This window comes from Phodopus roborovskii, unplaced genomic scaffold (genome assembly GCF_943737965.1).
Source record: "Phodopus roborovskii unplaced genomic scaffold, PHOROB, whole genome shotgun sequence".
In the NCBI taxonomy this organism is placed as follows: Eukaryota; Metazoa; Chordata; class Mammalia; order Rodentia; family Cricetidae; genus Phodopus; species Phodopus roborovskii.
In genome coordinates, this window is record NW_026125489.1 from 2060001 (window position 1) to 2086037 (window position 26037).

Below are 26037 nucleotides of genomic sequence, written 5' to 3' on the forward strand. Positions count from 1 at the left end.
CGTTACCTGGGCTAGGCCACGTGCTTGCGGGTTTGATGGTCGGCCTCAGTTAGTCTGTTGCTGTTCCTGTGCTGGGCTTTGTACACGGTAGACAAGGGCTCACACTGAGTCATGTTCCTTAAAGGGGCATCCACCTCTGATTTCATATATTTCTTTCAAAACCAGGGAACTGTCCCAGTGTCTGCACGGACGCCCTCCATGCACGCACGCTTCACTTCCCTTGCATATCAGGACAGCCTCCACCTGTGGCACCAATTTTGCATCTTTCACTTAATACATCATTAAAATTTCCTTTGGTTTTTTTGAGACAGGTTTTCTCTGTATTGTTTTGGAGCCTGTCCTGGAACTCACTCTGTAGACCAGGCTGGCCTCGAACCCGCAGAGATCCACCTGCCTCTGCCTCCCCAGTGTTGAGATTAAAGGCGTGCATCACCAACGCCCGACTCAAAAAATGTTCTTATGTACACGTGTTTTGCCTGCATGTATGTAAGTGTACTGGATGTGTGCCTGGTTACGGATGCTTGTGAGCTGCTGTGTAGGTTCTGGGACTGAACTCAGGTACATGCTCTTAGCCGCTGACCTGTCTCTCCAGCACACTTCTTGACGAAGTTCTATACCAGCAGACAAACAGCCCTGGAGAGGAAGGTGTTTTCAACTTTGAGGTTCTCTTCACTGGTGATGAGGAATTCCTCACCTTCTATTTTTTTTTTTTTTTTTTTTTTTTTTTTGCCTTTTCCTGTCTGATTTCCCAGGAAGGTGTTTGGGGTTAGTGGGATTCTAGAATCTCGCATTCAGACAGGGACCCCCTTGCATGACCTCACTGTGAGACACAACTTAGTGACACGCTGGCAGACGGTACTCTTCCCACTGTCAGAAGTAAGCTGCTTCTGGAAGGTTCTCTCACCTCCCAAACGTCCCGTGTGTTGTCAGTGCTGTAGAGTCCGGATGCTTCTGAAGACTGGAAAGGTCTGCAGTGCCCCCCTCCATCTCATACTCCCTGCTCATGCCTGTCTCTCCTGTTTTCCCCTCCAGGGAAAGCCATACGTCTTTGACCGTGTGTTCCCCCCAAACACGACTCAGGAGCAAGTTTATCATGCATGTGCCATGCAGATCGTCAAAGGTAAGAGCCTCATCTCCGGGATGTTTCCCCACCCGACGCTCGCCACCCCTGTCCCCCACCGATCTCCTTCTCTGCCTTCCCTTCCAGACGTCCTTGCTGGCTACAACGGCACAATTTTTGCTTATGGACAGACATCCTCAGGGAAAACACATACCATGGAGGTGAGGGGTCTGACTTGGGGGGGTGAGGAATGAGAGGAAGGGTCCGCAGAAGATGAAGAATCTCTGCTAGGGACAGCGCAGGAATGGAGGGTGGGCTGAGTCGGAGACAGATGGGTGCAGAGGATGAGTGAGGAGCGGTGTGGTAGGGGAGGTTTGGAGGGATCCCTTCAGTCCGCCCACTTTCCCTCCCTCCCGTGACCCCGGCTGCCCTGCTCTGACCTCCAGGGAAAGCTGCACGACCCGCAGCTGATGGGAATCATCCCTCGGATTGCTCGAGACATCTTCAACCACATCTACTCCATGGATGAGAATCTGGAATTCCACATTAAGGTAATCAGCAGGTGACCTCTGGGGGACCCAGATGGAGACTGGGATGGAAGCTAGAATGAGCCAGCTTAAAGCTTTACTCTCTCCTCTGGTTACCTCAACTTCCCACCAAGGTGCCCTCTCCTGCACCTTGCCAGCCACCATCCTTCTTGAACCAGTCGCATTGGTTTGGGATTCCTGTGTTAGATTTAAGATCGCCCTCTTGGGGCTGGAGAGATGGCTCGGCTCAGAGGTTAAGCCCATTGGTTGTTCTCCCGTGTATCGAGTGTGGTTTTTCTGCCCGCCGCCTCTGGTCTTGTCCCGCTGCTGCGCCAGCCCCAAATAATGCACTGAGACTCTGTATTAGATATTATACTGTTGGCCAGTTACTACTTTCTTATCTGCTAGCTCTGTCTTAATTATCAACCCATTTCTATGTATTTCCACGTGGCCTTTCCGAGAGCAGAGGAATGGTGGTCCTTTTCCCTCCAGGCTCTCCATCGTGACTCCTGCTTCCTACTTCCTCTTTCCTCCTTGTCTCCTAGTCCCTCCTATCTTCCTTTCCTATTGGCCAACAGTGCTTTATTCATTAACCAGTATGAGAAACATATACAGAATGACATCACTCATCACTCCCGGGGGACCTGGGTTCAATTCCCAGCTCCCACATGGTGGCATACACGTAAAAATAAAATTAAAACAACCTGAACATCGCACATTGTCCCCTTTCTTCCCGGCCAGGTTTCTTACTTTGAGATTTACCTGGATAAGATCCGAGACCTTTTGGATGGTGAGTACCTGGGCTCAGTGGGTAAAGGTATGCGAGAGACCGCCTTTATCCGGAGTTTGGTTGCATTTGAACATCCAGGACATGCCTCTTCACACCAGAGTCCTCGGCTCCTCCCCTCCACAGACTTTCAGTCAGGGATGGTGGTGCTTGCCTGGAAGCCTAGGCTGAGGCAGGAGGATTGTGGTTTTTGAGGACACTCTGGGAAAGAGCATGGTTGTGTCTGAAAAGGAAAGGGTAAAAAGGGTAGGATGGAGTGAGTGGCGGAGGCTGCGTAGCAAGCGTGAGCGAGGCCTTATGTTCAAACCCTAATTAATGGGCAGAGCCAGGAGGAGCTGGGGTGGGTAGGTGGCAAAGTGCCTTTCCTAGCATGGAGTGAGATTCTGCATTCAACCCCCTCTACTACAGAGGAAAAGAAAGAAAGAAGGAAATTCCCCAAAGCCTGGGAGAGGTGGGGGTGAGCTTAAGGCCCAGCCCTTACATTTGGAGCCAGAACACCCAACCCCCCCCCCCCCCCCGTGAGCATAGCCTTTGGATTTCCCCGGGGAGTCTTCCTGCGGGGTACCCAGGGGCGGGCGGGTACTGATCTCTCTCACCCTGCTCTGTCTTGATTCAGTGACCAAGACAAACCTGTCTGTGCATGAGGACAAAAACCGGGTACCCTTTGTCAAGGTGAGAGCAGGTGGGGTTCTTGTGTGCAACGAGGGAGTCGAGGCTGTGTGAGCGGTCAGTGACCCTCATGACGGTGGGTGAGCCAGGTCAAAGTGTGTGCTCCCCGCTGTTTGCCCCCTACAGGGATGTACCGAGCGCTTTGTGTCCAGCCCAGAGGAGATTTTGGACGTGATCGATGAAGGGAAGTCGAACCGTCATGTGGCTGTCACCAGTGAGTGGGGACAGAAAGAGCTGTGGGGTCTGGAGGTCTTCTAACTTCTGTGCCCAATGGGGGGGGGGAGGATCCTCCTGCCTGTGTAGCCTACTGCCTAGGAGATGATACAGCAGAACATGGCCCTGGTGGCCCTTTCTCTCAGTGAGTGGGGTGGCAGCTAGTGGGCATTGTGGCTGAGGACTGCAGGTCTGCAGGGGTTGGTGGGTAGGGATCCATGTTTCCTGCCCCTGCAGATATGAATGAGCACAGTTCTCGGAGCCACAGCATCTTCCTCATCAACATCAAGCAGGAGAACATAGAGACTGAGCAGAAGCTCAGCGGGAAGCTGTACCTTGTGGACCTGGCTGGGAGCGAGAAGGTTGGGGATTTGGAGGGAGGTGGGGTGGGGGCTGAAAAGGAACCCTTGGGGGGAAGGAGCGAGAAGGTTGGGGGTTTGGAGGGAGGTGGGGTGGGGGCTGAAAAGGAACCCTTGGGGGGAAGGAGCGAGAAGGTTGGGGATTTGGAGGGAGGTGGGGTGGGGGCTGAAAAGGAACCCTTGGGGGGAAGCTTTGCGTTTTCAAAAACTAAATTTTGAGAACAGGCAGTGATGGCACACACTTTTAATCCCAGCACTTGGGAGGCAGAGGCAAGTGGATCTCTGTGAGTTCAAGGCCAGCCTGGTCTACAGAACTTGTTCCAGGATAGGCAGGGCTACACAGAGAAACCCTGTCTCAAAGAAACCAGAAAAACAAAACAAAAACAAAAAACAAAACAAAACAAAACAAAAAACCAAAAATTGAATTGGAAAGAAAACTAAATTTGGCCATGTGTGGTGGCAATATACCTTTCACACCAGCACTTGGGAAGAGCAGGCAGACAGTACGAACCCTCTCCAGTAATTAACAAATATGTCACCATTAAAATACAAACAGGGAAATGGCTCAAGAGACACAACACTTACTGTGCAAGCCTGAGGACCTGAGCTCAGATCTCCAGAAGCCCCAAACATTCACACACACATACCTCATACACACACACACACCATACACACATATCTCACACACACCTCATACACACACATACCATACACACACACCACACACACATATCATACACACAACATATTACTTACACATACCATACACACACACACACCACACACATACATCACACATACCATACACACACGCACGCACACATGCACGCGTGCAATCCAAGGCTGGGAACATAACTCCTTTGGTAGAGGCACTAACCCTTGGGTTTGGTCTCTTGCACTACATAAGTAGGACATACTGGTATGTGCCTGGCATCCCACACTTGAGAGATGGAGGAGGCAGAAGGATTGGAAGTTCAAGTTCATCGTTAACAACATGGGAGTTTGACTAGCCTGGATGAGTCACCTTGTCTCAAACAAAACAAAACATGGGGCTGGGGACATACTTAGTTGGTAAATTGCTTGCTTTAACAGCGCCAGGACCCGAGTTCCAGTGCCCAGCAGCATGCAAAAAACCGAGCATGGTGGTGCATGCCTGCAGTTCCAGCACCAGGGAGCTGGAGGCGGGCAGATGCTTGGGGCTCCCTGGCCAGCTAGCATAGCTTACCCAGAAAGTTCCTCGTCCCAGGGAGATACCGTGGCTTAAAAAAAAAAAAAAAAAAAAAAAAAAAAAAAGAAACAGTCAATTTCTGAGGAACAGCACCCAAGTTGACCTGTGACCTCTACACATATGTGCGCCTACAAAAACACACTAAACAGTCCTGAGTCAGGTGTGGTGGTCCACATCTGTCATCCCTGCAGTCAGCTGAACAAGATGGACAATGAGTATGAAGCTAGTCTGGGCTACACAGTGAGACTCCACCCACCCACCCATCCGCTCCCCCAGATAATCCAGTCAGGTTAGCGTCTCCTGAACATCATACACTGTCCATACTGCCAAATTCTAGAACATTTTCATTACCCAACAGGCACTGCCCATTCTCCCCACTACCCATCCCCTGGACACCATGGTTACCCTCTGGCTTTGAATCTGCCAATCCCCAATATTTCATATAAGTGATAGTGTGTAACTTATGTACTGTCATGGTAAGGGCAGCCACGGGACAGTTCCGTTCCGGGGGCTGGAGGAGGGGTCCTCCTGACCCTGGCTGAGCATGTCCCTTTATCCTCAGTCCCCTCCCCTTTAGGGCCTGGCCCTTGTAAGTGGGAAGATGTAGTAACAGCCTGTGCGGCTCTCGTTGACACACTTGCCCTGTAACTCTGACAGGTTAGCAAGACAGGGGCAGAGGGGGCTGTGCTGGATGAGGCCAAGAACATCAACAAGTCACTGTCAGCCCTGGGGAACGTGATCTCCGCCCTGGCTGAGGGCACTGTAAGTGTTCCCTAGGTCACCGTCCCCCTCCGCCTCTTCCCCAACAAGCCCCTTTCTCATCATGACCCACTCCATCCTCAGCGAGCATCACTGTCCCTTGTTACCCTCTCGAAGTAATTTTCTCTCATTCACGGTCTCCCTCCTGCTCTAGAAAAGCTACGTGCCGTACCGTGACAGCAAGATGACACGGATTCTCCAGGACTCCCTGGGAGGGAACTGTAGGACCACCATGTTCATTTGCTGCTCGCCATCCAGCTACAACGATGCTGAGACCAAGTCCACGCTCATGTTCGGGCAGCGGTCAGTGTCAGGGCCCCCAGAGGGGGCCCAGGTGTCCTGCCCTCATCTCATCCCCTGCTGCCCCCCCCCCCACATCACCAAAGACCAACGTAAGGGTCATCTTCACCCAGGGCAAAGACCATTAAGAACACTGCATCCGTGAATCTGGAGTTGACCGCCGAGCAGTGGAAGAAAAAATATGAGAAGGAGAAGGAGAAGACCAAGGCCCAGAAGGAGACGATTGCAAAGCTGGAGGCCGAGCTAAGCCGGTGGCGCAATGGTTAGAGAGGGAGCCCCCACCCCCAGCCCCATGGGAGTAACAGACAAGGCCTAGGGACAGCACCACCTGGGAGTGTTTAAGGCCAGCAACAATCTCTAGGAAGCAAGGCTGTTTCTGGAAGAGGTGCAGAGGCTCGGTGAATAAACCCATCACCAACTGAGGTGCTCCAGAGGCGGGGGAGGCTGGGATCCTGGCTCTGAGGAGTCAGAGAGGGTGGCGGCTCACTCTCCCTAACTGTAGCCAGAGTATGTACTCTGGCTCAGTCTGAGGGTGCAGGGAAAGTGCTGGAGCTCACATTACACCTGCAGTCAGGAAACAGATGAGAGTTGGTATGCCTCTTGTCTCCTCCTCCTCCTCATTGGGTCTGGACACTGGCCCTTGGGATGGTCCTGCCCACATTTAAGGTGGATCTGCCCACCTGAATGCACTCTGGAATCCCCCTCTTAGACTTCCAGGGCTTTGTCTTATAGGTGATGCTGGATCCTGCGAGGTTGATAATACTAACATTCACACTGTCCCTCCTTCTGTCCATCTGTCAGGAGAGAATGTGCCTGAGACCGAGCGCCTGGCTGGGGAGGATTCAGCTCTGGGAGCTGAGCTGTGCGAGGAGACCCCCATGAATGACAACTCATCCATTGTGGTCCGCATCGCACCTGAGGAGAGGCAGAAATATGAGGAAGAGATCCGCCGTCTCTACAAGCAGCTTGATGACAAGGTGAAGGCAGATGGGCGGGGTGCTGAAGGCTAAGAATTCAAACATAAAGTGCTTGGGCCCCAGAAAAAAAACCTTCCTCTTGGGGTGATAGATCTGCAGCTCACAGCAGCTCTCTGGTTTTCACCGGCATCTCGCTTGCCTCTCACAGGACGATGAAATCAACCAGCAGAGCCAGCTCATTGAGAAACTGAAGCAGCAGATGCTGGACCAGGAAGAGGTAACAGCCAGAGAGAACCAGAGGGAACGGCTTTTGTCTTTATTCCCACAAATCCAAGAGGCTCCTTTAACCGGAGGGGCTGAGGATGTGGAAGCTCGGGTGGTGGGGTGGGGGCTGAGCATGCCTGAAGCCCTGCCCTGCTGTTATCCCCAGCACGGTGGGAACCAGATGTGGTAGTGCACACCTGTGATCTGGCACACACCTGTGATCTGGCACACACCTGTGATCTGGCATACACCTGTGATCTGGCATACACCTGCGATTTGGCACACACCTGTAACCTGGCACACACCTGTGATCTGACACATACCTGTGATCAGGCACACACCTGCGATCTGGCACACACCTGTGACCTGGCACACACCTATGATCTGGCACACACCTGCGATCTGGCACACACCTGCGATCTGGCACACACCTGTGACCTGGCACACACCTGCAATCTGGCCCATACCTGTGACCTGGCACACACCTGTGACCTGGCACACACCTGTGATCTGGCATACACCTGCGATCTGGCACACACCTGCGATCTGGTACACACCTGTGACCTGGCACACACCTGTGACCTGGCATACACCTGCGATCTGGCACACACCTGCGATCAGGCACACACCTTCGATCAGGCACATACCTGCGATCTGGCACACACCTGTGATTCGGCACACACCTATGATCTGGCACATACCTGTGATCGGGATGGAAGCTCAAACTTGTTTTTGGCTACAAAGACTTGTAGCCTGTGATCTGGCTACAAAAAAAAAAATAAGTGCATGGAAGGATGGCCATTCTCCTCATTGGTTAGTGACCCATGAAAATTGTTGCAATCTGGAAACTTCTATTAGGAAGCTGAGTCAGGATGATCAGAGTTCAAGGCTAGCCTGGGCATGGTAGTGCGTGCCTTTTGTTGTAATTTTGAAAAGTGTCTCAAGAGAGAAAGACACCATGACATGGCGTCTCACATGGAGGGTTCTTTTTAATTAGGGGGAGGGAATGGGTGACCGGCTCCTGGGACAGGAGCAGCAGAAGAGAGAAGGGAAGAACCAGAGAGAGAGAGAATGAGGGACAGGCAGGCAGAAAAGCAAAGAGAGAGAAGATGGGAGGCGGCAGGGCCCTTTTAAAAGGGAATGCCGTGAATGTGCACAGGTGGTGCTCTTAGCGGCGGCAGCTGAGGACGACGTATCCTGTCAGAACCCCATGGACAGGCCAGTACAGACACCTGAATGCTAACACCAAGATCGAAGCACTTAGAAGCAGAGGCAGGTGGATCTCTGAGTTTGAGGCCAGCCTGGTCAACAGAGTTGAGCTCCAGGACAGCCAGGGCTACACAGAGAAACCTTATCTCAAAAACAAACTAACTGACAAGCATTCAAGTCTGTTTGAAGTTACATAGTGTCCGGCCAGGTTGTTCTTCAAGTCCCAGTGATGGAGCCCAGGCGCTTTCCCACATCCCCTTGACTTGTATTTCAAGCGTGGGCGGGGAGGGTGGGGGCGGTGGAGCTCAGCTAGGGGCTCACGAGGCAGCCACGGTCACTGACAGGGCACACGCTCTCTCTCTCTCTCCCTCCCGTGCCCTGCCTCTTCCTTGAAGCTGCTGGTGTCTACTCGCGGAGACAACGAGAAGGTCCAGCGGGAGCTGAGCCACCTGCAGTCCGAGAACGATGCGGCGAAGGATGAGGTGAAGGAGGTGCTACAGGCCCTGGAGGAGCTGGCAGTCAACTACGACCAGAAGTCCCAGGAGGTGGAGGAGAAGAGCCAGCAGAACCAGCTGCTGGTGGATGAACTGTCCCAGAAGGTGGTGAGTGGCTGTCGAGACCTCAGGATGCACCTGCTTCCTGCCGTGGCTGCATGCTGCTGCTGCTGCTGCTGCTGCTGCTGATCAGTGTGTTGAGACGCCTCCCCTCTTCCAGAGGCTTCTGCAGGGTCTGTGTTCTCTCCATAGAGCCTTACATAATAGGAGAGGCTCTGCTCGAGCTGGGAAAGGGGAGTGGGAGGATGGGAATGGGAATGACCGTAGGGGCTGTCCCTAGGCCACCATGCTGTCCCTGGAGTCTGAGCTGCAACGGCTCCAGGAGGTCAGCGGACACCAGCGCAAACGCATCGCCGAAGTACTGAATGGGCTGATGAAGGACCTGAGTGAGTTCAGTGTCATCGTGGGCAACGGTGAGATTAAGCTGGTAAGCAGTGGGAGACAGCAGTGCTGTTCGTGGCACTCTTGCTCTGGGCGCTGGGGACAGAGGCATGGTGGGACAGTCCGTCCTTTTGGGGTACTGAGAAAGTCAAGACAAAGACCCAAGAAGCAGCCCTCCCAACAGCCAGATGCGATTCCGCGCATCTGTAATCCCAGCATTGGGAGACTGAGACAGAGAGAACAGGAGTTCTAGGCCAGCATGGGCAAGCAAGATCCTTTTTTTTTTTTTTAAAGTTGACAAAAGAAGAGAGCTTTCATCAGAGTAGACACAAAGACAGATTGGTTGGAACAACTGAAAAGACAGTTCTAAAGGGCTCACATACCGACTTCAGAGAGGCCCTGTGGCTGGGTTTAGAGGTGGCCCCTGATGGGAATGACATCTGTGCAAAGCCACTGGAAGCCAGGCAGTGGCGCACGCCTTTAGTCCCAGCACTCGGGAGGCTGGGGCAGGCGGGTCTCTGTGAGTCTGAGGCCAGCCTGGTCTACAGAGCGAGTTCCAGGACAGGCAGGGCTACGTAGAGAAACCCTGTCTCGAAAAACAAACAAAACCCCAAAACAAAGAAAAGAAAAAGCAACCTATTGGGGTTACCAGGCAGAGCTAATTTATCTACAAAAGAAAGTCCAGCTGGGCCGTAGGCATGCAGCTGTCATCCCAGTCCTTGGGGGGGGGGGGTTGCTAACACAGGCAAAGCACCTAAGCCCAGGGGCTTGGGGCTGGCATGGGTAATGCAGCAAGCAAAGGACCACTGGGTGATTGTGAATTGTCTCAGAATCCAGCATCTGAATGTCAGCGGAGGCTTCAAAGTGGAATGTTAGTTGATAGGAGCCACCTTTTACAATTGCTGTGATGAAACACCAGGACCAAACCCAAGGGGGCCGGAGGAAAGGGAACCCAAAGGCAGGAACGTAAACCTGGAGGCAGGAGCAGATGCACAGGCCATGGAGGGAGCTAGCACATCCTGGCTTGCTCAGGCTGCTTTCTTACAGAACCCAGGACCACCAGCCCAGGGATGGCACCACCCGCCATGGGCTGGGCCCTCCCCATCAATCAGTAATTTAGAAAATGCCCTTATGGGCTTGCCTGCAGCGGGATCTTATTAGGCATTGTTTCAATCGAGGCTCCCTCCTCTGAGATGACTCTAGCTGTGTCAAGTTGACATAAAACCAGCCAGCACCAGCTGCTAAAAGGTGTTCAGGAATTCCCAGCTTCCTTGGGTGCCTGCGATGGGGTGTGATTCGGGTGGGCAGAGGGTGAAGGATGCAGGTACACACTTTCTGCCTCAGAGAAGCAGCTCTTCCTCCTCTGCCCACCCTCAGCCGGTGGAGATCAGTGGCGCCATCGAAGAGGAGTTCACGGTGGCCCGACTCTACATCAGCAAAATCAAATCGGAGGTTAAGTCCGTGGTCAAGCGGTGTCGGCAGCTGGAGAGCCTCCAGGTGGAATGCCATCGCAAGATGGAGGTGACTGGCAGGGAGCTCTCATCCTGTCAGCTGCTCATCTCACAGGTGAGCGTCTGAGAAGGCTGTCCTGTGCTACAGGAAAACTGCCCGGGTGGTGGTGGCACACGCCCAGTGGGTCTCTGGGTTCGAGGCTTGCCTGGTCTACAGACCCAGTTCCAGTACAGAGACGAAAAATGAAAACCAAAAACTTGGCAGCACTGACTTCATGTCAGAGCCTTGGGGTCAGTGGAGATCAAGGACTGGAGACCCTGGGGTGATTTGGGGGAGGACCCAGGCTGGGGTGGGGTTGGAAGCTCAGGGGATACTGTCCGTAGGAATGGCCCCTGGCCTGCCTGTGTCCTTATGGAAAGGGCAGCAGGGGGGGATGGGGGTGGTGACATGGCTGCAGTCATTGCTAGACCCTTGTGCCCTTGGTCTCCTTTCTGCCACCCTCCTTACCAGCATGAGGCCAAGATCCGTTCGCTTACGGAATACATGCAGAGTGTGGAGCTGAAGAAACGCCACCTGGAAGAGTCTTACGACTCCCTGAGCGATGAGCTAGCCAAGCTTCAGGCGCAGGGTGAGGCCTTCTTAGGTCTGAGGTCCCAGGAGGGACTAGAAAGGAAAGTCACCCTCCTGGGAAGAAATGACCCGATAGCATCTCGCTTAGCATGGGCTTGAGTGTCCGCTCATATGCTATCTAACATGTAGCCTGGCTTTTGTGTGTAGCCCATTTTACACGAACCGTAGACCCTTGGTTGTTCCCCATCCCCAATGAGTCGGTCACATTGGACTGTCCTAGCCCAGAACATCCCCAAGACCCATCCCCTGAGGCCTGGAGCTCTGGAATCATGAAGCCGTCTTCCTCTCTCTCACTTAGAGACTGTGCATGAAGTGGCCCTCAAAGACAAGGAGCCAGACACACAGGACGCAGAGGACGTGAAGGTGACCTGGGAAGCTGTGAGGGTGGGTGCTTGGCAGGGCAGGGGCTGGGCCCACCGTTGGCCGGGGAGCCTGGCTCTGAGCACAGGGTTGGGTTGTTTGCAGAAGGCCCTCGAACTGCAGATGGAGAATCACCGTGAGGCCCATCACCGGCAGCTGGCCCGCCTCCGGGACGAGATCAATGAGAAACAGAGGACCATTGATGAACTAAAAGAGTAAGGGTCCTAGCGGGTCGCTCAAGTGTCCCTCCAGTCCCTCATCTCACTGTGGCCACTCCATGATCCTTAATGTCCAAGGTCATTTCCTCAACAATGACATACTTCAAAGCCCAACTTCAAGAGATGCAAGGTGTTTGAGAGCCTGGCTGCTCTTCCAGAGGACCTGGGTTTGATTCCCGGCACCCACATGGTGGCTCACAGCCATCTGAAACTCCAGTCCCAGGGGATCCAACACCCTCTTCTGACCTCCTCAGGTAGCAGGCATACATGTATCAGACATACAGGCAGACAAAACACACACATTAAAAAAAATCAATTAAAAAAAAAAGGCACAGGAAGTTAGAATTAACCCTGTCCTTGAGGCTTTTATAATCGGAGCACTCAGGGTCCCACGCCGGCATGAAAATGGTAGCTGGTGCTTATTCCCATACCTGTGGGCAGGGCTCCGCTTTTCTCCCTTTAGTGTGCCTATCTCTTCAATGCCCTCACCCTCCCTAGCCTGAACCAGAAACTGCAGCTGGAGCTGGAGAAGCTTCAGGCTGATTATGAGCGGCTGAAGAACGAAGAGCATGAGAAGAGCATCAAACTCCAGGAGCTGACGTGAGTCCGTCCACCGGCAGGCCGGGAAACGGGATGAATATATAGAGTCGGGCACACGCTTGGCTGGCCTCAGCGAGGACAGTCACAGGAAGCAAGCGTGAAGAGGGGAGAGAGGAAAGGAGGCCAGCAGAAATGACTGCCAGGCTGCGTGTGGTGGCGCACGCCTTTAGTCCCCGCGCTGGGGAGGCAGAGGCAGGCGGATCTCTGAGTTCAAGGACAGCCTGGTCTACAGAGCGAGTTCCAGCACAGCCAGAATTGTTAAGTATGCAAATCAGGTCTTGAAGCAGTACAGAGGGCGTGGTCTTAGAAACTGCATGTGACTGTGTTATAAGCATAGAACAGAGTTGGCAAGGATGGACACCTGGTAGCCTTATGTGTAAATAACAGAATCACGGCCTTTCATAAAATAGCTTAACTCTCTTTTAAGGGTTCCTCTCTGATTACTGCATTGCAAGCATGACTATAATTGGTAAAGGTGAAAGGTATGGTAGTGGTCTTGTCTGTGTTCCTCGCTTCTCTTGCCACAGATTTCTGTACGAGCGACATGAGCAGTCCAAGCAGGACCTCAAGGGGCTGGAGGAGACAGTTGTGAGTGGTCTCCCTTGTGCTAAATTAGCAGAGTAGGAGGCAGCTCCCCATCCTCCTGTTTGTCCTTAGCCCTTCCTGTAAGACGGGTGTGGCCGCTCATCTGGGGTGACCGACCCATTTGACCACGTAGACTGAAGTTTCCATGGACTGGAGAGGGGGAAGGGAGACTCAATACCCAGCCACGCCCAGTTCTGAATTATTCTTTGTAGGCCCGGGAACTCCAGACCCTTCACAACCTTCGCAAGCTGTTCGTTCAAGACGTCACGACTCGAGTCAAGAAAGTGAGTGCTGTCCTCAAGTGTCCTCGCCTGTCCCCACCACCCCACACCCATCCCATCCTCTCCTCCCCATTGTCCCCTGTGGGATTGGTTTGGCCTCAGGGCAGCCATGCCTCTCTTCCCTTCCCTCTGATCAGAGTGCAGAGATGGAACCCGAGGACAGTGGGGGGGTTCACTCCCAGAGACAGAAGATCTCCTTTCTTGAGAACAACCTGGAGCAGCTTACAAAAGTTCACAAACAGGTAAGCATCCAGAAGGGGGTGGAGAGAACGGAGGCAAGGGGAGGCGTGCGTGTGTGTGCGCGCGCGCGCGCGCGTGTGTGCACGCGCACAGTCCTTTTACTTCCCTTCTTTTCACTGAGCCCCTTCTTGGCATCCTGTCTGGATCCATGTGCACACTGCACAGTGATGTTTGCTCTGTACCTGTCTCTCCTTCAGAGTCTCCACTTACCTTTACTTAAAGGGCAAGTCCCCAGCCCTGCCTCGGAGAAAGGGGTTGTAATGTGTGGAAGTTGTGGAGACACAGGGGCTGTGGCTCCGGGGAGGGCTGGGAGGCCACTCTGAGCAGAGGGCTTGCCTGCGCTGCACAAGGCCCTGACGGGCAATCCCTAGCACTGTCCTGGGGTTGGGGTCAGGTATAATAGTACTGGACTTCAGCTAGGGATGTAAGGAAGATGGGAATTAGGATTTTTCTTATCAAAACCAAACAACTCCATTTGCCTACCTGGGGCAGGTATGTCATTTTTTTCACATGACCCCCTAGTGAGGGCCAGTCAGACCCCTGCTTTGAGTTGCTGCTGCCTCTCTGTCCCGCTGCTGCTGCTGCTCTGTAGGTACAGGACTGGGTTTCCAAGGTATGGGCTGGGTGGCTGAAAGGGCAATCAGGAATAAGGACAGGAACTGTGTCCCCAGCAGAAGCATCCTCGTCAAGGAGCCAGCACACTCAACAGTCTGGCTCTTTAACCAATTCGTACAATGAGCCCCAACCTAAATTTCATTCCCTCCCTGTCAAGCCCACCTTTATGTTCTGTCTAGACTCATGCTCAGTAGCCGCGCCCACGCTTTCCCAGCCTGATGCCCTTGTAGCACAGTAGAGACTCAGTGTGCGTCCTTTGGGAAACTTTCGAAGCCTGCTGGGTTTGCGTTCTTTGGATCTGGAAAGGGCTTGACTATTATCTCTCCTTCCTTCTCATGCTATGAAGTGGTATAACAGCTTCACCAAAAAGTTGAATGACAGCTAGGAAATCTAAAAAAAAAAAAGGTGGGGGGGGCAGGCAGTTGAGAGTGTGCCTTGAGTTTGTACAGAGCTCAACTCTAGTGTATATCAAACTGGGGCCAGCCATGGTGGCACACGCCTGTGACCCCAGCACTTGAGGAAGTAGAGTTTGAGGACCGCCGAGGTTATATAGTGAGTTCTAGGTCAGTCTGAGCTACATAGTGTGACTCTGTCTTTCTTTCCATTCTTAGTCTTCTTTTTCTTTCCTTCTTCCCTCCTTCCTTTCCCTCCTCCCTTTCGTCTTTTCTTTCTGCTTGCCCCCCCTTTCCGTCCTCAAAGCCTCTGATTCCTCTTTAAGTCCCAAACTCCAAACATTGCTCCCCTAAAGGGCAGACAGGCTAAACACGATGTCCTACACAGCAGACATGAGTCTATGAAGGACACAGGGTTGTTGACACTCACTGTCCCGGTTAACCTAAACCAGCACTACAGCGAAATCTGAGGATCCTAACCGTCTAAAGCTGAACAGAGGGTGCAGCTCTGCCCTTTCCCATCTGTTCTCTGCTATCCTGACCAGCCTGACTGCCCCAGCCTCCAGCCTCCCAGACCCCACGGCTTTGCGGCCTTGCGTAGTCTCAAGTGCCCAGTCATTGTGTGGACCTGCGAACCGACCCGTGGGCCTTTCTGACTGCAGAGTGGTTGCTGTCACAATTTAAATGGGGTTGGGGAGAATGGCCCAGGAGGTCCTTGAATGCGAAGGTGATGAGCTCAAATGTTTGTGAGATCCGGTCACAAACATTCTTTCCTTTCTGGGAGGCTTCTCATGGCTGAGTGGGAGGATCCATGTGCATGTGGCTGCATGGGAGGCTGTGTCCATGCGTGGCTGGATTCGTGGGAGGATGCGTGTGTGTGTGTGTGTGTGTGTGTATGTGTGTGTGTGTGTGTGTGTGTCCATGCATGGCTGGATGTGTGGGAAGATCCGTGTGTGTGTGTGTCCGTGTGTGTGTATGTATCCATGTGTGTGTGTGTGTGTCCGTGTGTGTGTATGTATCCATGTGTGTGTGTTTGTGTCCATGTATGTCCGTGTGTGTGTGTGTGTGTGTGTGTGTGTGTGTGTCCATGTGTGGGTATGTCTGTGTTTGTGTGTGTCCATGTGTGTGTGTGTCCGTGTGTGTATGTGTCCGTGTGTGTGTTTGTATGTGTGTGTGTCCCCCCCGGGGGGGGGGGGGGGGGGGGGCCATGTGTGGGTGTGTGTGTGTGTGTGTGTGTCCATGTGTGTGTGTGTCCGTGTGTGTATGTGTCCGTGTGTGTGTTTGTATGTGTGTGTGTCCCCCCGTGTGTGTGTGTGTGTGTGTCCCCGTGTGTGTGTCCATGTGTGTGTGTGTGTGTCCCTGTGTGTGTGTGTCCGTGTGTGTGTGTCCCTGTGTGTGTGTGTCCGTGTGTGGCTAGGTGCGTGGGAGGCAGTGCCTGACTGTGATGGGGTCCTGGCTTGGTTCCTGCCCTGCAGGGCTCTGCTCTCAGGCTTCTCATCCATGTCCTCCCTCGACTGTCATGTGCTCTTGCTGTCCTCTCTGCGCATGCCCACACAGCCCACATCCCCACTGGGGACCTGGAGCTGTAGGTCTGGCACAGGCTGTGGCACACAATGTGGGAGTGTCTAGGTGTATGAACCCGGGGAGGGGGGGGCAGGCAGGGGCTGTAGGAGGAGGTTTTGCTCCTTAGAAAATAATGTAGGGAGCCGGAGAGAACTGGGTAGAACCGCATATTACCTAGGGGGAAGGAGGTGGCTGTTCAAGGAAATGAATGACACGCTCCTGATTTTCCTTTATTCTCTCTTTCCCCCAACCCCCGCACTCCACTGGGTGACTCTATTTTGGGTCACTGGCTCACTTCACAGCTGGTACGTGACAATGCAGATTTGCGTTGTGAGCTTCCTAAACTGGAAAAACGACTTAGGGCTACGGCTGAGAGAGTTAAGGCCCTGGAGGGTGCACTGAAGGAGGCCAAGGAGGGCGCCATGAAGGACAAGCGCCGCTACCAGCAGGAGGTGGACCGAATCAAGGAAGCTGTGCGCTACAAGAGCTCCGGCAAGCGGGGCCATTCTGCCCAGATTGGTGAGTGGATGCCAGGAGGTGAGGCCACATCCAGGTGCCCACCAATCCTCCGTGCCCGACAACTCAGTGCTTGCTTCTAGCCCTGGCCCTCCAGCCCAAGGATGGTGACGTCATTTTGCTGTGGTTGACTCAGGGTAGCTTTCTCAAAGTTGTTACCTTTCTTTCACAGCTAAGCCTGTGAGGCCTGGCCACTACCCAGCCTCCTCACCCACCAACCCCTATGGCACCCGGAGCCCGGAGTGTATCAGTTACACCAACAACCTCTTCCAGAACTACCAAACCCTGCACCTGCCGGCTGCACCTAGCTCCACCTCAGATATGTAGTGAGTGACCGACCGACCGTGGGTGTGGCTGGGGTTCCAGCCCAAGGCCACCTGGGACCTAGGAGCCCTAGGGTGGTGGTATCAGCTCTCCTCTTATCTAAATTTGATTATTTTCCTACATCACATGGCTTTCTGCGTGTGATTAGGAGATGGGTGTTCTCTTCCCCGTCCCGTCTCTGTGATTATCCGTTTCTTTCCCTGCAATGGACAAGCCGAGGGGCCGAGCGGAGTGTGGGCACGGTGATTCTCAGGTGATTAGGACAGAGACTGTGTCTATTCTGTCCCTTCCAGCTTTGCTAACGCCTGTGCCAGCGGTGGACCCACTTCTGGTGGCCCCTTAGCTTCCTACCAGAAGGCCAACATGGACAATGGTGAGTGACGAAGATCCAGCCTGTGGGATCCCCAGGGCAAACTGAGGGGTGTTTATGGCAGGCACTAACAGAACCTTTCTCCAGGGCCAGGACATCAAATAAAGAGAGTCCGGGCGGAGCTTGGTGGGGTTGCTGCCCAGCATTCCATCCCTGGTTTGGGGGAGGGCGGGGGGGGGGACATCCACATGGGCCCACTATCTGAGCCTTAGCCTAATGTAGATGTCCAGCCTAAACCGGGCCGGCCTGGACCTCAGAGATCCACCCGCCTCTGCCTCCGAATGCTGGGATTAGGCCCGACTGGTACAGCTTTGGGTTTACCGGTTTCTCAGAGGCATCAGGCTGGGGAGGGCTTGTGGAGTTTTTCCCTCTTATCAGCCTTTTCTAACCGTGTCTTCTCAATGATGTCCTCCTCAGGAAACGCCACAGATATCAACGACAACAGGTACCCAGACACCACTAACCTGGGCTTCTCTTGGTGGGGTCAGGAAGAGGAATGACTTTTCTCCACTTGGTGGAGCATTGCCTGCAGCTTTGTGGGGAGAGGGGGGGCTGAGGCCCACTGTGGGCACTTCCTGTCATCCCCTGGTCCAAGCCCTTCCCTGTCCCAGTTATGATACCCGAGGGAGAATGCCGTGGGCATCTGGCACTTTCTCTACTTTTGCGAACTCTCTGACCTTGGGCAAGACCTTAGTTTTCCGAGAAGCGGGCAACTCCCTGCCCTTGGTTACCTCACAGGCACGCTATCAGAGCCCTGACCCGGGCAGGAATGGAGCTGACTGTCCTGTCTTCCTGCAGGAGTGACCTGCCATGCGGCTATGAGGCTGAGGAGCAGGCCAAGCTTTTCCCTCTCCACCAAGAGACGGCAGCCAGCTAACTCCCTCCCATTCCGGCTCTGTTCTGCACTTTCAGGTAGTTTGGGGCAGCGTCCCTCTCTGGCCCTGGCCTCTTCTCCTGTCTCTGGCTTTTTTTTCTCTTTGTGTTATTTGTATTATGTTGAGTGTGTTTGAGAGAGTGTGTGCGTGCGTGTGTACGCGCGTGAGCGCACACAGGCCAGAGGTTAGTAGGGGTGTATTCCTCCATCACCTTATTTTTAGAGACAAGGTTTCTCACTGAAACTGGAGCTTGCTGTTTTGGCTAGGCCGGCTGGTCACTCACCCCTGCGGCTTCCCCCATCTGCCTGCCTCTGTCCCCCAGTGCTAGGGTAGCAAACTGGCTTTTCTGTGTGTGCAGGGGGTCTGGGTGTAGTCCCCATGCCTGTGACTGAGCCATCTCCCCAGCCCCTCCCCGCTGTACTCTTAACCCTTCTGAAAACCTTTCAACTCCGGCTTAGCCTAGCCGGGTGTGGTGTCACATGCCTAGAATCCCAGCACTCAGACAGAGGCAGGAGGGCCATGAGTTCAAAGGAATCCTGGGGTAGTGAGACCCTGTAGCAAAAACAAGCAAAAACATTGACTAAGAACCCCACATCACACATCAGCTCGCTTTCCCTTATGGAGCTCAGATCCAGCCCAGACCTCCCGTGCGCCCTGATGCTGGCACCCTTGGGTGCTGGTGGTAACGCCAGTACTGATTCCCACCACTAGGGGTCACTGTCACACTTTTTTTTTTTTTTTTTTTTTTTTTTTTTTAATGCGAAGGCTGCCTGACAGTTACAGACCTTAGGTAACAGGAGAGCTTGGGAGACCTCTGCTTCCATCGATAAATAACCTTAGATCTATGGAGATGCTTTGAACTAAGATGCCTCATGTAAAGGTGACGAAGTCTGCTGGATTCCTGTGTACTATTCCTAGACCTGCCTATGCTACCAGCGACTGTGACGCTGTCTGACTCTTGGTCCCCCTAGCTAGTGACAGCAGCCCTCTCCATACCATCCACTGGAAATGAAAACCAGCTGCCTTCCATCTCCAACCCCTCTAGCTTCCACACCTCCCTCCTGCCAAATCCTTTGCGGCCGCAGAAGCCCCTCCCCCAGTTCCTGGTTTCACCACGCTTGTTGTCATGGTTGCTTTAGACCCCCAGGTGGACAGTGGGGCCTGTTTTATATCCACATTAGATCCTTGCCTGACTAGGAGCAAGAGAAAATGGCCAGTCCCTTGCTGGGCTACGCTAGGCCAAGACCTCTGGCCTTTTCCAGAATAGTAGTCCGTGCAGAAAACCACGAGGAAGAGGGAACTGGAGAAGGGAAAAGGATTCTGGGAGAATCTGGGGTGGGAAAGCAGGGGTTGGGCCGGCTGGGGGGATGGTGGGGGGGCAGCTTTGGCCTTAAAGGAACAGAACTGTAAACCAAAGTGTGTGCCTATGTCCCTCCTTTCCAGCGCCTGGGCTCCTTCCGGTTGGTTCCTCATGCCTCCTCCTTTTCTCTTTCTTCTCCAGTTTCTAAGAGGGACTGAGGCTCCTTCTCTCAGCATGCTGCAAAAACCTGTGGTCTCTGAATCTAGCTCCCCCCAGCCCGTGTTGTTGGACTGTTCATGTCTGCTCTTGCTCCATACCTCTGTACTCTGTATCTGTATACGAGAAGCTGCTGCTGCTGTACCTCCCCTCTCTGTCATACTCTGAGTATCTGATGATGTGTTTAACAGGTTGTAAGCATAGTCCTCCCCTCCTCATTCGGCATTAGGGAGGAGGGAAGAGTCTTCCTCTTTCTTCCATATACTCGTTTCTTACACCCACCATCACAAGATGATAAGGGAAAAACGGAGCTGGGGGGCCGTGCTCCTTCTTGCTCACACACACGTGTACATGCACACACGTGTACATGCATGCACACACATACATACAGTGTACATACAAAGCCTTAAGCAGAAGAATGTCTTAGCATCTACGAAAAGAGAGAAACAGACCCCCCCCCTTTACACAGAGCAGGTCCCAGCGGGAGGGTTGGGAAATCATGCCCCTCCCACCCCCGAGTCAGGAGATTGTAGGAGCTTACTTCCATCCATGAAGTCTGTTTTCTGTCCCCTTCTTCCCCAGACTGGGAGTATGGACCGCTCAGGGGCTATTTCTTTTTCTGGCTCAAGCCTCTTTTGATACTTTCTACTGCAGATATCACAGCCAAAACTTAAGAGTTGATTTAAAAAAAAAATACTCTGAAAGGTCAAGAAGGCAGACCTTCGAGGATCTGTCACTCACCTGTCTGCCCACAGTTACAAGCAAGCAGAGTTAGAACAGTAGGTTCCCTGGGTCTGGGGCGTGAACAGCGTGGGGACTGCCATGTGACTTCCTACGGCAGTGCCCTCAGGTTGAAGCTATGAGCTCACCTTCTCCCCTTTGGGCTGCCTGTACTCCCTCCCACTCCTGACTCTGGTTTGGGGTTTCCACGTCATTGACAGAATAGCTGTTTCTAGATGCCTTCCCTTCAAGCTGGGGTCTGGCTTCTTCCCAGCATACCCTCTTCTCTTTGTACAGTTACTTCTACAATTTTCATCTGGTACCAAGTGCACTTTCCGGACAGGCAGGGGTAGGAGGTGCAGCGTAGTGGCAGACCGCTTCCCTAGCGCATGAAGCTCTGGTTTTCATCCCCACACCCCAAAACAAAAGCAGGGTGTGGTGCTGTTCACACTTGCCAATGTTGCTCTCAGGAAGCCCAGATAGGAAAATTGCTAAATTTGAGGCTAGCCTGGACTACACAGTCAGTTCCAGGATAGCCTGAACAAAACAAAAGAGAAAGGGACACATCAGATTTTTCAGAGATGACAGAGGCAGAGGGCTCAAACCTAGATTTGTCCCCAGCATTCCCAGCAGTCGAGAGGGCGCTGCTTTAGTTCAGGTAGCCCTCTCCTCCTGCCTGCTAAGGTATCTGTCTCTCCAGAAACTGCCGGAATGGATGGCACTACCAGTCTCACCCGGGGTGTGAGGCCAGGACTCTGTCACAGCAGAGCAGCCTGTTGTTCAGGTCCCAGGGCCAGAAGGAAAACTGTGTTGGTGATTGCTGGTTAACACAGGCTGTAGTGTCTGTGACTCCTTCCGGGGAGTCTCTGTTTGTTACTTTTTAGGAATGATAGAGATGGAAAGAGTATCGGAGCGGTACAGGGCAAATCCCAAGCGGCAATTTTCAAACACTTTTTAAAAATAGGTCTTAGGCAGGAAGACATAAAAAGCAACACAGGGCGTTGATGGTGGCGTAGAGGCATCGTGCTTGTCCAACATACTTAGTGTGATGAGGGCTCGGGGTCTCATCTATCTCTTGAACTGAAAAAAAAAAAAAAAAAAAAAAAAAAACAAGAACCAACCAAAACGATGACGTATTTCAGAAGTTTATGCTATCTTTCTTGTCATAACTCCCCAAACACAGTGGAAAATGCTTAATTAGTGGAGGGCCCCGAAATAGTCCTAAGACTATTTGTAAGAGGGGTTCAGTGTGGTTCCCCCACCCTAAAACCACAACTCCAGAGAAAGACCAGGTGGGATGCATGAGCCACAGTCTCAGACCCAGTGGGTGGGGGAGGGGAGACTGAGCCCTGCCTGTGGCCTCAGGACCCCCCCCCCCAGAAGCTGTGTAATCTTGCCACCAGATGGATTTTTTCAAAATACAAGGAAATGGGAAGGTACACAGCAGAGGTGGAGGGTGACACATCCTTCTCTTCAGCAAGATGTAAGGCGCTTCCTTATGTTAGCAAGAAACAGCCCCTTTACCAGTAACTTCTCTCCACACTCCTTCCCTACACTCACTGCATCCCTCTTCAGAGAGCCAGGTCACCAAGAGGGCCGCCTGGCCCACCCACTCACATCTGCCAAAATGTTGCATGCCAGCGTGGAAGACAGACCAAACTGCACAAATCCCAGTGTGTATTTACTAGGTGGACACAGATACCTTTAAAATAAAATAAATCCAATGACGACTATGTTGTTGCTTTTTATTTATTTTTAAGGGTTTTTGCTTGTTTGTATGTTTATAAGTATGTTGCAAGCACATATGTATGTCTGTCATGTGCATGCCTGGTGCCCTTAAGAGGCTGGGATAGCACATCAAGTCCTCAGGAACTGGAGTTGTTTACACATGGTTGTAAGCTGTGATGTGGGTGCTGACGACTGAGCCCCGGTCCTCTGTAGAAACAGCCAGTGTTCTTAACCACAGAGCCATCACCCCAGCCCCCTGGGTGGTGCTCTGAGAGTGGGCCCCACAGCCTCCTGTTTGAAAACTTGTTGCCGGGTTGGTGGAGCTGCTTGGGAAGGATGGGGAGGTGTGCCACTGGCCTCAAAGACCTCTGTCACTGCTCCAGTACCTCCCCCTGCCTGCTGCCGTGTTCCCTGCCAGGATGGCCATGGACTCCAACCCTGGATCCACATGCCCCAAATTAAATGTTTCTTTTATAAGTTGCCTTGGTCATGGTGTTTTGTTACAGGAATAAAAAGTAACTAAGACAATCTTATTTATTGAGACAGGGCTCATGTAGCCCAGTGGCCTCATACTGTGTCTGAGAATCTGACCTTAAACTCCCGGTTCTCCTCCCAAGTATTGACAGGCACGGGCCTCCATGCCCAGCTGAAAATCTTCCTCCTCCAACCTCCCTCCTTCTCTCAATTTTATAGTTAATATAGATATATTACACATATATGTGCACAAACACAATATATATTCACACACATGTCCTTGCATGTGTTTATGTATGCATCTGAATATGTAATTACACAAATATTTGTGCATGTTTACATCCCTGCAGGTGTTTTCCCACGCATTTCTAGAATATGTGGACATTTTCTCTCTTGACAATACATTCTGGAGATCTTTGTCACTATGTATCCACTTAACTTGCTAAAAAGTGTACAGATGCGCATCTATGCTCCAGTTTATCCAACCCACCCACCGGTGTTTATCTAGGGTGTCTATAAGTGCTAACTTTGTATCCTGTTCTCATGTTTTTACCAATCACAGTCCACCCCCACCCACCCACCCACCCCACCCCACCCCACCCCACCCCAGCATATTTCTGTCCTTCCCTTGACAACAGCTCTGTTCTGCTGTTCCAAGATCAGCTAGCACATTCTTCTGACCACCACTCTTATCTCTGCCCGCTCTCAAGGCATCCATGCTGGAGGAAACCGTACAATCAGACAGTTGGGACCATTGCAGACTCATCTGGCCATTCGGTGCAGCTCAGAATCTCCCCACCCCTGTGTTCCTGTTTAGTTCCCCTGCCTGCCTTCCAGGGCGCCTGGCTTACATCCCACGTCTCCTAGGCCCCCTCCAATCTCTTGGAGACAACTTTGCTTCTGATCTAAAGGGAAAATTAAGGGACTCAAGTGCAAAATTTTCCTTTGCATGACACTTCCTGGGGAGACATAAACACACATCTACTCACCCCAGGTAGGGAATCAATGACAGGCCAAAGCAGTTAACTCCAGTGTCTGATTGGAGTTACAGGAATATGGGTGAGGTCTTACAGGAGCAGACATGACTCAGAGAGCTGCATCACCAAATGCTCCCTCCAGAATCCTGCAGGCAGCAGCTCCACAGGTGGGAGGGTGTCTCCAGGAAGCTCAGCTTGTCTGAGAGAATCCCTTAGCAGTCCTTATTGCTTATATATGCTTGGGAGGGAGGGGTCTAGTGCATCTGGTCAGTTTAGGGAACTTCCTGAACCTTCCCATTAGAATGGGCATCCTGTCTTAAGGAGTTCCTTTCCCAGACAGATTTTATCTTGAAAGTATTGCTTCAGAACACTCATGTCTACATGCTTGTATGTGCACGTGCTCTGTTGATATTTCCTCCAAATATAGACATTATCTCTTTGGGAAAGGAAGGAAGATAAATAATTTATTAGGCTTTGAAAACTGTAAGGAAAGCCTGGCACTTGGGAGGCAGGCAGGTCTGAGTTCAAGGCCAGTGAGTTCCAGGACAGCCTGGACTATGTAGGGAGACCCTGTCTCACAAGAAACAGTCAAAAAAGAAAACTAAGGGGAAATACAAAACTCAGGATCCTGGGACAATTACAGGAGTCTCAAGACCTCTCAGCAAGGTCTGTCAGCAGCAGAGAACTCTGGGAGAGGAGGCTTCTGTGGCTTGCCTGCAGGGAGGAGCTCCTGAGACACAGCCTCACAGTGTTTTTTGCTTTGTTTTGTTTTTGGTGATGCATCTGCCTGTGAGTCACTCCTTCGACCCCTCATCCATGCTTCAGCAAGTGCCACATCACCACCAAGAAGCCATTACTAAGTCACCAAGCTAGACTTGGGTGCAATCCTTTCTTCAGCCTAGACAAGAGTGAATAGACATTCGTTTGCATCCTGAAAAGCCACACAACAAGGCCCCAAAAGGGGTCAGCAGAGCCAAATATAAGTTGAGGAGGGGCAGTTACATGGTCCCGGTGAGGGGTAGGATGATCTGGCTGGGGTGGGAAGTGGGGAGGAATGCCTACCTTCCCCCCGCGGTGTGGGCTGGCATGCTTCCTGTCTGTAGTGGCACCTGTGTACTTTCTGTTACCTGGGATAAGATCCGAAACCAAGGCTGAGGTATCTGAAAATGAGGCATGGCTGGCGGCGGAGTGCCAGTGGCCATCTTCCTCCTGATGAGTGGGGTTCTCTACATGAGTATAGATGTGTAAGACCGATTTTGAGTCCCTGAAGTAGCACAATAGAGCAGCATCATAAGCAGGCTGCTGTTGTGGCAGTGGCATGGCGTTGGCTGTGGGTGACACGCAATGCAACTATGGCTTGGCTTGCCTACCCAGAAAGGAGTCACCAAGTTAGGGGGTTAGTTATGAGAGAGAGAGACAGAGGAGGAGGGAACAGATGCCACTCTTCCTCTGATGAGCTCTGATGCAGCAGAGAAGGTGGAGGGTGAGATTGGGGTGTCAGCTTGCCATTTCCCAAGGGCCACAATGGGAAAGCACAATTTAAATCTGCACTAAAGAGCTTTTCCCGGGACCAAAGGGGCAAAAAAATATCTAAGAGCCTGTCAGGGGAGATGCAGACAGCGAGAAAGGGAAGTGAGACAGGAAAGGTAGAAGACGTCCCCTGATCTGACACAGAGTTCCATTCTGAGGAAGGAGGGATGCATGAGCACATGAAGAAGGGTCCTGGTGATGCATGAGCGCATGAAGAAGGGTCCTGGTGATGAAGGGGAACTGTACGGCTGAGTTACCAGAACCTGGTACAGACTTGTAAAGGAGGAATGAGCGTGTTCACAGCCTGGCCGGTGAAACACAACCTGTGAGGCAGTAGTTTACACACACACACACACACACACACACACACACACACCATATTATATATGTATATAATACATACTAATAAATATACAGAATTTACATAATATTTACTTACTTAGGATCTTTGAGACAGGGTCTCGTTGTGTAGCCCTGGGGATCTTGGAACTCACTTTGTAGACCCGGCCTGAGGTCACAGAGATCCGCCTGCCTCTGCTTCCTGAGTGTGGCGACTGCCTTGTGAGAGGACAGCTCCAGGGAAGAGGAATGGCTTACACTAGTGTGCAAACTGGACTTATAAAGTGCTAACGCAGTTTTGTTAAAAAAAAAAAAGGGGGGGGGAAGGGAGGGCGGTGCAGCATTTAAACCCAGCAGAAGCAAGTGGATCTCTGTGAGTTCAAGGCCAGCCTAGTCTACATAGAGAATTTCAGACCATCTAGGAACTACGTGGTGAGACTTTAAAAAAAAAAAAAAAAGTTGGACCAGGTGTTGGTGGCGCACACCTTTAGTCCCAGCACTCGGG

The 26037-nt window shown here is 52.3% G+C and overlaps 1 protein-coding gene across 1 annotated transcript in view; it reads left to right on the forward strand.

The window, feature by feature from the left end:
* Positions 1 to 18260, forward strand: part of Kif5a (kinesin family member 5A) — a 29601-nt gene extending 11341 nt beyond the window's left edge. Inside the window, exons 2-28 of the mRNA XM_051176128.1 lie at positions 1033 to 1120; positions 1208 to 1281; positions 1507 to 1611; positions 2329 to 2377; positions 2991 to 3046; positions 3170 to 3257; positions 3494 to 3618; positions 5501 to 5605; positions 5757 to 5905; positions 6016 to 6164; positions 6704 to 6879; positions 7028 to 7096; positions 8688 to 8894; positions 9127 to 9273; positions 10605 to 10793; positions 11190 to 11307; positions 11608 to 11672; positions 11775 to 11884; positions 12386 to 12487; positions 13015 to 13075; positions 13285 to 13356; positions 13491 to 13595; positions 16466 to 16682; positions 16852 to 17005; positions 17297 to 17376; positions 17791 to 17818; positions 18172 to 18260. Coding sequence (XP_051032085.1) covers positions 1033 to 1120; positions 1208 to 1281; positions 1507 to 1611; positions 2329 to 2377; positions 2991 to 3046; positions 3170 to 3257; positions 3494 to 3618; positions 5501 to 5605; positions 5757 to 5905; positions 6016 to 6164; positions 6704 to 6879; positions 7028 to 7096; positions 8688 to 8894; positions 9127 to 9273; positions 10605 to 10793; positions 11190 to 11307; positions 11608 to 11672; positions 11775 to 11884; positions 12386 to 12487; positions 13015 to 13075; positions 13285 to 13356; positions 13491 to 13595; positions 16466 to 16682; positions 16852 to 17005; positions 17297 to 17376; positions 17791 to 17818; positions 18172 to 18250 — 2967 coding nt within the window. The 3' untranslated portion in view covers positions 18251 to 18260. The remainder of the gene's footprint in view (positions 1 to 1032; positions 1121 to 1207; positions 1282 to 1506; positions 1612 to 2328; positions 2378 to 2990; positions 3047 to 3169; positions 3258 to 3493; positions 3619 to 5500; positions 5606 to 5756; positions 5906 to 6015; positions 6165 to 6703; positions 6880 to 7027; positions 7097 to 8687; positions 8895 to 9126; positions 9274 to 10604; positions 10794 to 11189; positions 11308 to 11607; positions 11673 to 11774; positions 11885 to 12385; positions 12488 to 13014; positions 13076 to 13284; positions 13357 to 13490; positions 13596 to 16465; positions 16683 to 16851; positions 17006 to 17296; positions 17377 to 17790; positions 17819 to 18171) is intronic.
* Positions 18261 to 26037: the final 7777 nt, after the last annotated feature.